The 17017-nt window shown below is 38.4% G+C and overlaps 1 protein-coding gene across 1 annotated transcript in view; it reads left to right on the top strand.

Moving 5' to 3' along the window:
* The window catches only part of LOC125232734 (mucin-12), a 321469-nt gene that overhangs the window by 279311 nt on the left and 25141 nt on the right, over positions 1 to 17017 (top strand). Inside the window, exons 8-11 of the mRNA XM_048138493.1 lie at positions 1855 to 1985; positions 2950 to 2994; positions 5490 to 5596; positions 8570 to 8722. Of these exons, the coding sequence (XP_047994450.1) occupies positions 1855 to 1985; positions 2950 to 2994; positions 5490 to 5596; positions 8570 to 8722 (436 nt within the window). The remainder of the gene's footprint in view (positions 1 to 1854; positions 1986 to 2949; positions 2995 to 5489; positions 5597 to 8569; positions 8723 to 17017) is intronic.

Genomic DNA, 17017 nt, shown 5'->3' with positions numbered 1-17017 from the left:
CAAAGAGCTTTATTTAAAGTTTCGACACTTTTAGCATTCATGACTTTTTTGTTTGCCGAGAACTCAATACATAAATAAAACAAAATAAATATTCTTTGCGTATTTGTACAAAAGTTGTTACAGTTAAAAAAATATTTATACTTATCGGAGTTTCACGAGAATTTTGTAATCGGATTTATTATGCACCCACGACAATAACACGGGTCTGAGCTATTTTTATTAAAAAGTATGTTTGTGTAGGTATAACAAAATGAATCATACTAGTACCTAAATAATATCGGATTGAGTTGAGATATAAATATAACATAAACCTGTAGGGCAATCATGGTCGCGCGATAAACGATAAAACATCGGGCCGTCCCTATCGCACTTACGAAGGGATACCCCCATTTGCCAGAATTTCATTTGCCATAATTTTATTTGCCATCCCATTCAACAATCATAATATTGTTTCTCATAACATCTTATGCCATAATCATTGTTTACTATATTAATCTAGTGCCAGAAACTTTGTTTCCCATAAAGTCAGTTTCCATAATGTCATTTGTCAGAATCATCGAAATCCGTAATTACCACATTCCATACCATCATTTATCATACAAATTAGCGTCCAGAAAAGTCAATTTCCATAATGTGCTTTGGCAGAATCGAAAACTACTATAATAGGTACTAGAAGGACTAGAGAATGAAACTGCTATCAGAAAGTAGGTTAGGTTAGGTTAGAACTGTGACCCCTGGAAAATGAAACTGCTATCAGAAAGTAGGTTAGGTTAGGTTAGAACTGTGAACCTCTGGAAAAGGAAACTGCTTGAAAAGTAGGTTAGGTTAGGTTAGAACTGTGACCCCCGGAAAATGAAAATACTATCAGACAGTAGGTTAGGTTAGGTTAGAACTGCGACCCCTGGAAAATGAAACTGCTATCAGAAAGTAGGTTAGGTTAGGTTAGAACTGTGACCCCCTGAAGAATGAAACTGCTGGAAAAGTAGGTTAGGTTAGGTTAGAACTGTGACCCCTGGAAAATGAAACTGCTATCAGAAAGTAGGTTAGGTAATAATATGGGCAACAATTAATATGGCAATAATTGCTTATGGCGTTTGAATATTGTATGAAACCATATTATTGCACTTAATAATATGGCTAACAAATAGTATGGCATTGTATGATTATAGAAGGTAATATTCGGATAAACAACGAGTATGTCATATGATTTTTATGGTAAACAAATCATCCGGGCAAATGAAATTCAGGCAAGTTAGATTCGGGCAAATGAATATTATGTTAAATGACTGTCGGGCAAACAATAGACAACCCACTTACGAATAGTGCGATAGGGACGGCCAGCTGTTTTATAATTTATCGCGCAACCATGATTGCCTGCCTGATATAGGTATCAGTTAGGTATACATACATACCTACATTCACGCCTTTATTTAGGGGTGGTGAAATTCTTAGCCCGTAACCTACGGGTACTTAGGTATACGCTTATCAATATTAATAGGTATGTATTCTTCTTCTTTAGTCGTTCCTTCAATTCTGGGGATCCTGCGTAGCCGAATCCACAAACGCTCACGATAATATCTCTTTCGTAGTTATCTATCTCTGTCGCTCTTGCGTATTAGCGCGACAGAGCCAGGCTACGTTTCTGCGCCGCCGTTTTGGTGGCGTTTCGCGTCGCAGAAATGCCATTCGGCTACGCCCTCTGACAATAGGTACATCATGTCGCCAAGCGTATGGATTCGTGCAGTTTTAATTGCATGGGTGCAGTAATTCGAACACACCATCTTGAAGGGGCCTGAGGTATCTTCAATATTCATATACGATACGATTATATAATATTTTATACCTTTGTTTCAGGAACGGGCACATGCTAACGCACCGAAACAAGAAGCCGTACGAATGCAAAGCGGACGGGTGCGGCAAGTCGTATTGCGACGCGAGATCGCTGCGCCGGCACACCGAAAACCATCACCAACCGTCGGGCTCAAGTACGATCTTTACTTACATATATATGTCGCAGTAAGATAGATAAAGCCGTTATATAGTTATAACCCTAGGAATATAATTATACGTCGTAACATAGTTAAACGAAAGCGATTAATTGCTATCTTACTAGGAATATAACTATAATACTAAACTAGTTTAGTCATATAGTTATATGACAGGATTCAGTTTAGTGAAATGATTGTAGGCAGGAGTGCGGCGGTGCGACGGAGGTATAGGCGGAGGTTATGAATCGCTTTTGTTTAGCTATGTTACGGCATATAATTATATCCCTAGGGTTATAACTATACCTCCGCCGCACCGCCGCGCCGCACTCCTGCCTACAATCGTTTTACTAAACTGAATCCAGTCATATAACTATATAACTAAACTAGTAACGTATTATAGTTATATTCCTAGTAAGATAGCAATTAATCGCTTTCGTTTAACTATGTTACGACGTATAATTATATTCCTAGGGTTATAACTATATAACGGCTTTATCTATCTTACTGCGACATATACATACAAACGCACGCCTGTTTAGTTTAGGGTCATCAGAGCACATGAAAATGTCAGTGCCACTCTTGGCAGCTATTTAAGAAGGTGTTGAAAGAAAACGAAACTGTAATACAGTGACAGGTTTCCGACCCATCCCAGCTCCCAGAGTCGACTTCTACGACACCCACGGGAGGAAAGTGGGTACTTTGTGTAGTGAAATTTTTAACCCGTCACCACACGGGTATTTAGAAGTATCTAGAAATTGACCGACCTGGACTAGTGGGTAGTGACCTGCCTGCTACGCTGATGGTCCTGGGTTCGAAACCCGGTAAGGTCATTTATTTGTGTGGTGAAACTCGTATAGTTTCTATGTATCAACACAAAATAGTACTACGAGTAGTAACTATCTAGAATAACTAGCACCTAAGTAGGTATGTAATATTGATAGTATTTATTACTCTTTGACAGAAACCTCACCATCGAGTGAATCAACGCAGTCAGCAGTAAAAAATCGTAAGTAACTCATCACCGCTTTATTAGACAAGGCATTTTACACTTTCAAACGAATATTGGCGCTTGTCATAATTATAACTCCTTATGTCGTTACCCAGATTATAACCTACAATCTACATGCCTACTTCATTCATCTTTAAATGCAATAGAAATTCATAAAACTCACCCGAAAGGGGTGGGCAGAGCACATGTAACTGCCCAAGTTTTAGTGCCACTCTTAGCAAATCAAGAGGTTGAAAGAAAACGAAATCGTGATCTTGCAGTGTCAGGTTGCTAGCCTACACCACAATGGAATCTATACCTATAGATCCTACTGTCGACTAGTAATTATTCTAACATTTCCGTACACCACCTTAAATGATCATCGGGCTCCGTACACCACCTTACGATGGGTATTTGGCATAACTTTAATTGTCCGAAACGATTTTCGCATAACAGACTTCGCATAATCGATTTTCGCCGAATGTTAATTTGGCAGAAAATTTATTTGTCCTAATCTAAAACAATGCGAATATTACTGTCCGAAAATAAGTTCGCATAATTTTGTTTACGCCGATTGTTTTTATGAATAAAATTGTATCGCATATATATATTTGGCATATTTCTTAAAATCAGAATACCCATACTAAATACTGTGTAGAGAGTCGGTTTGGTTAGGTTAGAACTGCGACCTCAACAAATACATTTTGTCAAGAATTTCGGTTAGGTTAGGTTAGAACTGCAACATTAATATAGTAGTATTACCTATGATAAAAATTCTACGTGGTAAATTTCGACTAAACCATGTTATGCAGAAGTAATTTATGTTTAAAAACTATTCGGCGAGTAACCTTTATGCATGAAATATATTCGGACAAATAAAAATATGCCTAGACAAATTATGCGTAACTATACTATGCCATAACAGATTATGCGAAAGGTGAATTATGCCAATATAGATTATGCCAAAAATAATTCTTGATATTAAAATGATGCCAAAACAAGGGGAACCCCTTACGATATGCTACCAAGACGGTAACTTGGTGGCATATCGTAAGGTTAAGGTCAGTGCATGGTTAGGTACATTGGTTACACAAGATTAATGTGAAGGCATACGTATATTAATGCATGGATGTTGTGTGCACAAGGCGCCGAGCAATCAAGGTGCAATCTCCCGGTGAGACTAACTGGATGCTGTATAATCTACGCAAGCCAGATGACGTGTGAATACATACATAGTTCCCATACTGTGCACAACTTGAATAACATAATTGCGTTGAAATTTAAGAAATGGTTGGTTGAATTTGGTTGCAATTTCATACAAATGGAAATTCGAAATATTTTGAACAAGTGTTGTCATAATTATATCTTGTATACCCAGAGGCCCTACCACTACCATATCTGTAAACAATAGAAATGTTTATTTCTGTCTTTGTATAGCTTTTTAATGTATTCTTTTACTATATTTCTTTAATAAGTCAGGTCTTATAAGTATAAACATCAAGATAATAGAAACAAATTTGAACTAAACTAAACCTAACTTAACCTAGGGGGACTACACTGTACCTACAGATGTCTCCCAAGTCGCTGCCAGTACCTAATGTGCCCATAAGACTGGCTGCGTTTCCTCGCTGGATGGCGATGCCAATGCGCTGAGCGAGGAACGAGCCAGCCTTACGGTCACCAGTGGTTTTAATTAGAAGATATTTCAGCCTTTGAAATAATTTTAATGCCTCCGGCCCCCATGGACCCAAAGTTTCCACAGCAAAGGCTGCAAAAACGTAACTATCGCCAAGAGATGCGTATTTACGACGTTTTGCAGCCTCCGCTGCAGCGGCCGCACTGCCTGCCTTTACCGACGTCGTGACGAGGTGGGACGGCGCGAGGGTGTCTACGCAAGTTGCGTCCCATATGAGAGGCCGTCCCTGTTCCCATGGCACGAGGGTCAACCCATCGGGCCTCTTGCCGTCGTCACGAGCCAAGCCGTTAGGTTCTAATGTAGCTGGCACGTTGACGCTGACTAAGGCCCGACGGATTATATCATTGAGGCAGGCATGGCGAGACAGGCGGCCTGCACTTTTGGTGCATGAGAGGCCGTGGTGACCCAAACGATCAACCATAGCTCCACAAACGCACAAGTGCGGTTCGACGAGCTTTGCCCCAAGTCTCAGACCGACTGCTAGGCGGAAACTGTTTGGGTCTAGCAGATTTCCAAAATTGGTTGAAGTTTTTTAATGTATTGTGGGATTATGCTTAGATAGGGATTGTGCGTTAGGTACCATTGTATCTTAAAAGTACACAATTTTAATCATTTGTGCCGTTATCTGGGTAAAGGGACCTTATTGTCGTTGCCGCTTACGTCCCGCGGTGTCCTATTTGTATACGAACATCGTTCATAATTCATAACGCCATAAGCGCCATCGACAATAAGGTCCCTTTACCCAGATAACGTCACATTTATGAAATATACTTATTAGGTACGTGCTTTGTTTGTTAACACTGACAATTGATTGCAGGTACAAACACCACTGCCCCAAGCGTACCGAGCGTCGAGCGCGAGTCTGCCTCCCAGCGGCTGGCGTCGCCAGCGTCACCACCGAGAAGCAACCCGCCGCATTCGGACGTAAGTTACCTGACAATTCCTTTCATTGTATTTACTCTCTTCTTCTTTTACCTGGCTGTTTCCCATTAGCGGAAGCATTTGCTTCTCATCATTATGGGTCGAGTATTGACCTTGGAGTATCTTGTATTTAACATCGAGCAACACCTGGCAGGCAATTATGGTCGCGCGATAAATGATAAAACATCTGGCCGTCCCTATCGCACGTACTAATAATGCGATAGGGACGGCCTGATATTTTATCGTCTATCGCGCGACCATGCTACCCGTGCTGGAGGTTTTTTCCTCCTAGAGTGACTCGTTCGTACATAAAATCGAAGTGCAAGATATGTCAATATCGGCATTTTAGATTGTATTTTTTACGTAATGAGTGAGAAGACATTTCCCTGCAAAAAACTTCGCTCTCCGTTTCGATAAAATCAGAAAGTTTTTATAAAAAATTCAGACTTAATTTTCCTCACCTACCTGACAGAGATGTCGATTCAGTATGCTCGTAGGCACCAATTATGTAAATTAAGCGAAACCCACACTCACCCGAGCCTTAAGTACCAAGATTAAAACTAAGTTACGATTTAAGTGCCCAAGTTTCATACGTGAATAGTGTCGCTAAGCTTATCTCGAGCGCAGTATGAAACCGTGCATCTGCTGCACCTTTTAAAACGCGAACCTCCGAGGACGTAAGTAGATTACGGCTGGCACACTTCCAGGGACGATGTGTAAAAACTCTGCCACCCTTATTAATTAACCAATTACCCCAAATCCGCGTCGTGCGCTCTTTTCATTTTACGAGAGCGTTTTGCCAGGAAAGGTACGTCCAATGAGTGGATTTCAAATGCTTATCACCCTTCGCTGAGCGCAAATGAAAACAGGATTTTCACAATGAGATATTTAGTAAAGTTTCGATGCCCTAGGGCCCGATTAGAACAATGATTTTAAATGTCACACCGATATGATACTGAACTTTAACTGGCAGTAGCATTTTTTTTTTAACCATTAAAATAAGTCACTTGACACGAAAAGGTCAGTGACATCTAAATTGTGTATGATTAATAATAGCACTTATTCGGCACAATACCTACTTCGAGAATAATAGTTATTTGTTATACAAGGGGGCAAAGTTGTATTTTAACGCCGAGTGTGGAATTGAAAAACGAGCAAGTGCAAGGATTCTATAGTTGAACCACGAGCGAAGCGAGTGGTTCGAGAATAGAATCCTGAACTTGCGAGTTTTTTAACACACGAGAAGTAAAATACATTTGCACCCGAGTGTAACACAAAACTTTTCCCCTCACTATAGCGAGGAAACTATAACGCAAAAAATGCGTTTATCATTGCTTCCAATAGTTCCACAGATAAGTAAATCATCTATATTACAGATTCACCTACTTTTATCAATTTTAAAGCAGTTAATTTGACTTTATTCAAGGTCAAATTACTTTACCCACTAGTGGATAAAATGCGTTTTTACCCGCTGGTATTAAAGGACAAAACACGTGTTTCCGGGCTAGTGAGGGGAAAAATTGTTTTCGGTTCTTTCTTATTTATTAACTATGACTAAACAGGCTGAAGCACTTATAAAACGGAGCTCCCAATTACCAACATAAAATGGTAAAATTATTAAGACGAGCCAAAAAAAGATTAATTAATATCATGGTTTAGTTAAGATTTGTACATATGTAAATAGTTGTGAATATTTTGCATGCTATGAAGAATGGCTAATTAAGGAGTACCTTCACTTTGAATAATATCTGTAATCAAACCCTTATTATTGCAAAATAAATTGATTGATTGATTGATTGATAGGTAATGCCAGTAGGTACATTAAGTCCTTTGTAAATTTATTTTAAACAAAGCAATGGATTACTTTTTAATTTTGAGAGTTTAATAACTCCTGACTTTGTTTAGGAAAATTAATTAGAATCCAACTCGGATGGATATAAGTAATTTTATGTTTGGTTAGGTCACGTTAGGCTAACGCTTAAATGTTTATGGTGCCATTAAAAACGTTAAAAATATACGTTGGCAGTAGACAATTGTCAATTTATGTCGCACAGTTGGCATTAATGTGAACTCATAATAGAACGTGTTATTCATCTTTTTATTCATCAAACGGAACCAACTTTTAATGACTTTAAATAATACATATTTCAACACGTATAACAAACGAAATGGACATTCGAAACTCAGTTAACTGTCTACCATACTCTGGTACAGTAAATTTCTAGTTCTAATAAGTTTTTCATTATAACTCACTGTTATTGGTGTAGATAAATTAGATATGCTCGCCGCTAATGCCTCCCACTCTATTCTTCTATTCTATTTGCATGCTATAATTTTAAAACTTTCTTTATTTATTTTTTACCTTTACGACGTCAATGCCATTATAATGTTGCGACTGTTGCGAGCAAAGGTTACAAAAATAAAAATAAGGCAAATTTATACAATTTCGACTGAATATTCTCGCTTTGCGCCTTGGTGGAACGCTACAAAGCGATTTGTTGATGAGCTTGCATTACGCGCGCGATTGGTCACAGACTGCATGTTTGGCTCGCACTTGCGCACAGCACTGCTACCATTTTTGTTCACCGTGTGCCATGTCCTCACCGAATGAACTTATAAGTTGATAAATTAAAGAAAATAAAAGAAAAAATCTGTTATTATATTAGATGACTATTGACATTTTTGTCTATCAATAACACTATTCAAGACAATTTTGGACCAAGTATTGTGTCAATTTGAATTGGTGTTTGGCAATAAATGTTACTTTATGATTGCACAAATATATAGAGAGAGTAAGATATGCTCCCAGCCGAAGATCAGCGCTGATGAAGAGCCACCAAAGAACACGTCCGTTCCATACAAGATTTATTAGCTGAGAGAGAAAATATAAACCTACCCACAATCAGTCGGCGCCTAATTACTAAACTACCCACATATGTCACAGAAGTTAACTGATATAAACTACTCTTTTCGCAGTCAAGCAACTCCGGGTCGGAGAAGTCGACGAGCAGCCGGAGCGGTAGCCGGGGCGGCAGCGACAGCAGCCCGCCGGGCACGCCGCCCGCGCCGCCGACACCCCCATCACGGACCAAGCTCACTAAGCCTCCGACCAAGCCTAAAACGACTACCGTAAGTTTCCACAGTCCAGCCACTCCAGGTCAGAACATTCTAGGAGCAGCCGGAGCGGCGCCGATCAAACATAAATACAACTACCGTAAGTTTATCTGCCGACCAAGCCCTAAATGAAATGAAATAAAATATTTTATTTGCAAGAAATGTGGTAAACATGCATTATTCTGATGGCCGAGGGTGTAGGCATGCAAATTTTTCTTATTGACTAGAAATTTGACTTACGACTACATATTTACAAGTACAAACGATATAGTACAACGCCAACTCCAACTACTGTTAAATTATAATACTTATGTCACAAAGTTTAAGAGTACTCACAGAATTCAAATGGACATGTTACATGCTAAAATATTGTAGGTACAAACAATCGTTGACACTATTTTTACGAGCTACGTGGCGATCGTAACGAAGTCTGGCTCTGTCGCGCCACTACAGAAGAGTGATAGGGACTAGGCAGAGTAATATAGAGAGAATAAATTCCGCATGGGGGTATGGAATTTTACTTTACGCAAATCTAAATTTCTTAACCGTGAGATAAATGTCATGGTTATAAATCAGACGTATTTAGTCACGTGCGCGACATGTATCAGAGAGCATACGTACGGTCTTCGTTTTGGGGCACTAATGAGTACAAAAATAAGGAGCAGTGCATTACATTAACAATAGACTTAAAACATTGCCACTGACCTTACAACTGCTTTCTATTGCCTAAATATAGCCATAAAGACTACAAAATACTCGTATTCCATCAGATTTTGTAAATAATGGAGCCTGCTCCTGAAGGTTGATAAAAATAAATAACTCTGACTGGCACAGCGTATAGAATCGCCAAAGCAAACCCCAACGAACGGTTTTTCATCGGTAACAGAACACTCGCTTTGTTACCGAAACATGGAGCATGCATTCAAACACGGACAGACGCAACGTAACGAGAGGGTTTTATTACTATCCCGATATTCTCGGGCTCTTCATATAGCTTTGCTATTGAAGTATTTGCAGCTTCGGAATTAATCAATTTATTTATGGATATATTCAATTGTTTTATTTACGAGTTACTAAAGTAAGCTTCCAACGAAAAACAATTCAATCGTTAATAGAGGTATAATGTTTTTTTTTTCGAGAGTTATCCGAGTGCTCAGTAGAGTTGTTACGATCAGAGTTCTGTCCTTCACTCTGACTTTATTTTAATTAATTGAGGATTTCGTCAACATTCGGACGAAGGTCCGAATCTTGAGTTGCAATTCGGCACTGCAAACATTCCTTAAAACTTTTTCAGGCACGTTTATTGTGAAGAAGCGTCTCCAAATAATAACAATTTTTAAATTGATTACTCGTTAGTAGTAGTTAGAGGTTAAAATATATATATATTTTTAATAAAAACTTCCGATTCAAGAATGAAAACAATGAAATATCAATATTATCAATGTAAATTTGACTATTCCCTCATGCTGTAATTGTAGACCGAACAGTTTACAATATTCGGCCAAATCACTAAATATGCCATTTCTTTTTATTTACAAACTAATCTGATTTCTCCAGTATACTTATCGGGGTGAAATTGTGCTTCAGTTTATCAGCTATCACTATTATTTAATGCATCCATCCTAAACAAGCCGCCTCTCCGATGTCAGTTATAATGAAGGCACTATACTATAAATAATCTTACAACCGTACAATTCTCTGCGCCATTTTCCCTGAATAATATGAAATAAATTAGCCGAAATACTCGTAAATGTAGGTCAACTTTTGTGATATTAGAACGGAAGAGGAAATGCTTGGCTAAATTAGTGGCTTGCCCTGCAGCGCTACTCATTATTTCATGTTTTCTGAGGATTCTGTCGTTACTAAATCGTGTTTTTCCCCGAAAAAGAGGAAGCTATCAATTCTGTTGTGCTTAAGTTTTGTAAGCCATTTGTTTTGATAAAGTAGTAGTGAACCAGTGTAGTTTCCGATATTTTAAAGATTTCGTATATTTTATCAATGTACCCATGAATGTAATGAACCATTTCATTTTTAAGTCCCGACGCAAAAACGACGGGGTGTTATAAGTTTGACGTGTCTGTCTGTGTGTGCCTGTCTGTGGCATCATAGCTCCCAAAAGGATGAACCAAGTTGGATTTAGTTTTTTTTTTGGTTTGAAAGCTGAGTTAGTCAGGAGTGTTCTTAGCCATGTTTCATGAAAATCGGTCCACTATGTCGCGGTCGGGAGTTTTTTCAAAATTTTAATTTTGTGGTTAGGTTATGTTAAAACATTTATTTAAATAATAACTACAGGCCGATGCTAAAGTGACGAGCTTACGACTATTTAAATGTATGAGATTTACAACTGAAACGAATCCTCCAGAAGTTTTCTTACCTACATCATTATTAGGTAGTTTCACAGACATAATATTCACTACAAATCGATATACGAGTAGAATATAACAGCAATATCGAATGTGAAAAGATAGAAAGCATCTGAATGTCGCTTCTAAAAACATGAACAAGACTAAAACTGACATCTTAATTTTACTGTAACTACTGTAATACATAATCAACAAAAGTAAGGAGGTAGATGTTTGCAATCTGCGCTCTGTGGTTGTACTATCAAACGTAGCTTAGCTACGTCAGCGGGAGCGTAGCGGCTGAGTAAACTCCTACGCCCGTAGCGCCGTAGCGGCTGCAAGTTGACTTGATGAAACTCCCCTTTGGCTACGCAGCCGTTGTTACGCCAACGCAGCACTTGTGAATGCTACTAAGAATATCACTGACTCAATGTGTACTTTGTTGTAACTGCGGTTTCCTTCTTTTTAACCCCCGACGCAAAAACGACGGGGTGTTATAAGTTTGACGTGTCTGTCTGTCTGTCTGTCTGTTTTTCTGTCTGTCTGTTTCTCTATCTGTCTGTCTGTGGCATCGTAGCTCCCGAACGGCTGAACCAATTTCGATTTAGTTATTTTTTCTATTTGAAAGCTGAGTTAGTCGGGACTTCGGGAGTGTTCTTAGCCATGTTTCATAAAAATCGGTCCAGTATGTCGCGGTCGGGGGTTTTTTCAATTTTATTTTTTGTTATGTTATTCTATTATTTAGGTATATGCTTAAGATTTTAGATTGGGTCCTGTCTAATAAAGTAATCAATTAAAAATTGCTTTTACTATTACTCTGTGTTGTAAAAATATTATAATGCACACAACCGTAACAATCAGCCAAAGGTTTTCAATGACACTACGGCACAGCAAAAATTCGTAAAATTACAAATACTGTGAATAAGTATGTCCAAAAAAGGTCGAATGTACAAATAGGGCACACACGTTTTATGATTTAAACTTCGTAAGGTGCATATGCATTAGAAGACGAAGAAATCAAATATCAACAGTATCAACACCAAAATCTTCTTTAAATGCTTTTGTTGCCTATTTTGCAAATCACTAGCTTTTGCCCTTCGACTTCGCTCACATTAAATTCGGAAATTGCGGAATGCTCCATACAAATTTCCACCCCCCCCCATTTAAGGAAGTGGGGGGTTAGAAAGAGACAAAAGGTAGCCTACGTCACTCTCCATCCCTTCAAATATCTCCACTTAAAAAAATATTTATAATTATTATTTATTTATTTATTATTCAAATAAGTTACACAGCATAACAGTAAAAACCAAAGCACTGTGAAACTAAAAAAAAAACAGTATAAAAACAAAGAAAAAAGAAACACGTACAAAAAAAGAATACACAAAATAATTTAACTAGATTTAGGTGACGACGTAACAGCGTGGCTCCGTTGCGTCACGAAAAACGAAAATCACGTGAATTCGTCGATCCGTTTTGCCATGAAAGACGGACAAACAAACAGACACACACACTTTCCCATTTATAATATTAGTATGGATTCCATTGACTTACGATGTAATTATGTATAAGAACTTCGCATCGTAAAATTAATTCTCCTCCCTATTCTAAAACCTTTCCCACATTCGAATCTTCAACAAGTTCTCCCGCGATAAACATATTATCTATTCTAGTTTGATAGCTATTCAGCGAGCAGACTCCCTTCTATTCGCAACACGTCTACGGGACAGGTGCACGCACCGGCTCCCACGATGAGCCCAGTTTCGCGACCCGCCCCGTACCACAATCCCTCAGCGATAACATAATAATCCACTTTTATTTACAGCCAGTGCAATACCCGAGATGTCCGAAGGGTAATTCGGAGTGCGTAGTACGAGGGCCGCGCTCGGTTGAATTATTAAACCCTTACAAAGGCTGATGAATGGGCGATTTAATTCGGTGGACGTTTCGCGCTGACCAATCCGCGATGTATCGGTATTAACATAAGAATCCGCAGACCCGTTCCCACGGCCCGTTTTATTGTTTTCTCTCAATGCTAGAGTATTAATAATTCTGCTCGCATTTTGCCCCTCGTTTTATAATAATGGACAATTATTTTCTAGTAATGGCAGAACAGTTGCGAGACTGGAAACATGCCTCGCTAATTGCAACGATGGTAATTATTTGAATATAAAAAGAGCAACGGTGCTTTAGCTAACATTTTATTACTAATGTATCTTCTACAGTTGTAGTGTTTTGAGTTGTTAGTTGTACTACTTAATAAGCAAGTTGATTTGAGTCATAATTCAGGCAGTTTATTTTTAATTGCCAGGAATGTACGTTGTACGCCTCTCTCCCTCGCCCAAATCTAATTCAGAGCGAGTGATTGCCACCAAACTACTACGCGTATATATTCCCAAATGACTTTGTGCAGTCAACTATACATTGCAAACTAATATTTAGGTACAGTCGTCAGAAAAATATATTTCTGTTGGGTAATTTATGTAATTTTACGGAACCTAGACTTTAAATATATATAAAGTTGCCTGCAAATGTAAATTATGTACACTCTTTGAAGCTAACATTTTCATTTCATCCCTATTTGATTAACACGCGCACAATATTAATTTAACATGCACATAACTACGGCAGTCCATCGCTAGTCTATTTACACGCATTACCAGCGGCACGAGAGCCCCGTTTTCGTGAACATGAATTAATATGACTGGTGATTTCATTAGGGGGGGAAATTGCGGGGGATCAGTGTTAAATGGGCAGCGGAGCGCGGCGGCTGGCTTTATTAAAAGCACTCAGTTTGATCGGGCTCTGATTTGACGTCACCTGCAGGAAGCAATATAGCCCCGACAAACATAAGCTCATAATTACAACCTCCGAACAGGTTTTGTTCGCCATGTATTGACAGCGGAATTCCTTTGAAATCAGTTGTCGCTTTGTGCGACTTTATTATTGAATTCAATATGTGGTGAATTTGTGTCTCTACGTCATTTGTTGTCATGTGCCTTGGGGGATTAATACATGTGGCTGTGAACGCTCGTTTCGTTTACATCGAAATATTGCTGGGTTTTACTTTGTATGCTGGATTAAAATGTTAACGGTGTTTAAATTGACTTGCCCGTGAAATGTGTGCTTTATGAGCTAAATATCTACCTTTTTGTTTTATTTTTTCTACTAAGTATGGGTTTTGAAAAGATTACGAATTTTATTTTACTGAAACTTGAGTGGTTTCATGTGCTCTGCCTACCCCTTCATGGGATACAGGCGTGATTGTATGTATGTATGTATGTACGAATTTTATGCAATATAAACGGTTCTTTATAAATTACGCGTAGGTGGTGTTGTTAAACGACTAGACTTGAAAACTTCTGATCTCTATACACCGTGTTTTTTTTGTTTTCCGTTAAATTCAACACGTAGCTAGGTTCATTATCAGGAACCACCCTGTATATCACTTTTAGTTAAAATCGCAAAAAAAATTTTTCGTCATTTTCATACATAATAAATGAATTTATTAGTGTGACCCTTAAGAATAAAATTCCAGTTAGTGTCAACTGATTTGACGGCACATGTCAAAACAAATAACATTAGGAATTGGTAAAGGCTGTCACACACGTGTTCAGTAATTATCTTTATTTTTTTAATAACTCGATAACCGTAAGAGTTAAGACGCTAGTTTCTTAGAGAAATTAATTTTATTTGATCTAAAGAACATTCCCTTAATTCAATAAAAACAGGTTGTAGATTGGAACATGTGTTTAGTATTGTCCGATGTTTACGGGTAAATAGTAACACCGCCGTATTATCTATACTAACAAGAATTAACACAATAAAAAGTTTCCCCTGCAGCATAAATTACTAATAGAAACACACATGCGCATTGGAGTAAATATCAGGTAAAATTTGTATTTCAAATATACGTTCCATCTATTCCTGCTACTTCGATTACCTCATTGGCTCTATTTAAACAGGTTTCGTACTCTATTTGTATTTCATTAGATCTTTCTCCACTCTCAAAGTCAACTTTCAATACCCAGATATTGCGCCAATATTGGAATATTCTTAATGAAAGTTTCCCGGTCAGTATAAGCAGGGCCTTTATTCGACTTGACAAATCTGACGTTTTGTGTTGATTCTCCTTAGATGTCGATAAAATTACAACTTGTCGGATACGTACAATCACCTGCCGAAATTAAACATTTGCAATCGACAGTTAGATCACGAGTGTTACAATCAAATCAAACTATTTTAAACCGTATACCTAGTAGTAATAAAACAATTTTTTTTTATAACTTTTTTTATTTAATACGTTTGTTTCATAATTGACTGAATCAATCTTGATAGAATCAATATCCGATAGAAATTATCCTGTTGATTATAAAATGAGCTGAATGAGAGAAAATTAACAGTCTATAAAAAAGAGTGAAAAGATCAGTTGGAAGTGCTAACTTTTCTCGGCCAAATCGGGGAAATATCGCAAAAAGGTCAGGCCCCATAGCCGAATGGCTTTTCTACGGCGCGAAACGAAAATGGAACGCCGCGAAAGGTAGTCTGGCTCTGTCGTGCCACTACGAGCGTTTCGTTTCGTGAGCGTTTCGTGAGCGTTTGTGCCATTCAGGTGCCGTAGCTGAATGGCATTTCTGTGACGCGGACCGAAAACGAAACGCCGCGAAAGGTAGTCTGGCTCTGTCGCGCCAATACGCACGAGCGATAGAGATAGTTATCTACGAGCGTTTCGTTTCGTGAGCGTTTGTGCCATTCGGCTACGCACCCAGGTCAGAAGTACCCGAAACCGACGAGCATGTATGAGGAACGTTATGAAAGTGAGTGAAGCGAGAGGTTTGCCAGGATCGAAGCAAATGGAAATCTGTTATCTCTGCCTATCCCTCTGAGAATCAGGCGTAACTATGATTCTGTATGATTTTGACTACTTGTTGACAGTGAGTGTGAGTCGAACAAGGCCCAGGACTGGCCCCGCAATTCTCGCCGCACAAATTGTATTTGACGTCCGTGGAGCGACTTCTCACCTCGTCGCGGCGCCCGCTCGGAATATAAGATTCCTTTCTTTATTATCTAGTGTTTTGCTACTAGGCCACTTGAGGAAATGGAATTGAAGTCGCTTTTAACATTGTTCCTTTAAAGAACTGCTAGTTAATTAACTGGCTCGTTTCTTTTTATTGACTTGTTTATACAAATTTTAATTTCTTTCAATTATGACTGCCTATTCTTTAAGAACTAGATATTATGTCGACTGTATTATTAAGATCACAGGTTTTTAAAAATAACGGTATCTCCACCATTAGCCGCAAACATTTTTCGTGTAAAAGCTGACTAATATTTTCCTACCAAAATCTGACCAGTCTGAAACTCATTAGAAACTGTTTTTAAAATACATGTACACGGAGTTTTGGTTAAAGCTTAGAGTCAAAATAAAAAAAAAATCTGTACCCATACGTAGACCTGTATTCTTTCGAATTGGCCTCCTATGTATGCATTTATGAAAATGGTCACATCGCGTTTTATCCCTTTGGTCATCGCTACATTTTATCTCAAATCCGTAAGATCGTATGAACGTTTACAGTTCCAAAACGTATGCGCCTTTCCAGCGGAGGATGCCTCACAAATATTTGTTAGAAGTTCGGAGAGAGATTCGCGTCTCTTTGTGCCGCCGTCGCTCCGCAAAACTAAACTCTGCTTTAAATTCGATTCTTTTCAACTGTCACATTCGTGAATATTTGTGCTATTTCATACTTTTCAACGGAATAAAAATAAAGTTAGAACTGTTATAAGTTCTTTGTGACTTAGTATAATTCTGTGACAGTAAGAAAAAGAAAACTATGTTGTATAACACATTTTTGGTATCATAAAAAAATAAATTGGTAAATAGTATTTTTAAACCCCGACGCAAAAACGAAGGGGTGTTATAAGTTTGACGTGTCTGTCTGTCTGTCTGTCCGTCTGTCTGTCTGTCTGTCTG

Source organism: Leguminivora glycinivorella, chromosome 13, assembly GCF_023078275.1.
Source record: "Leguminivora glycinivorella isolate SPB_JAAS2020 chromosome 13, LegGlyc_1.1, whole genome shotgun sequence".
Classification (NCBI taxonomy): domain Eukaryota; kingdom Metazoa; phylum Arthropoda; class Insecta; order Lepidoptera; family Tortricidae; genus Leguminivora; species Leguminivora glycinivorella.
Note: the sequence above shows the minus strand (reverse complement) of the source record. Positions and strands in the feature narration are given on the sequence as shown.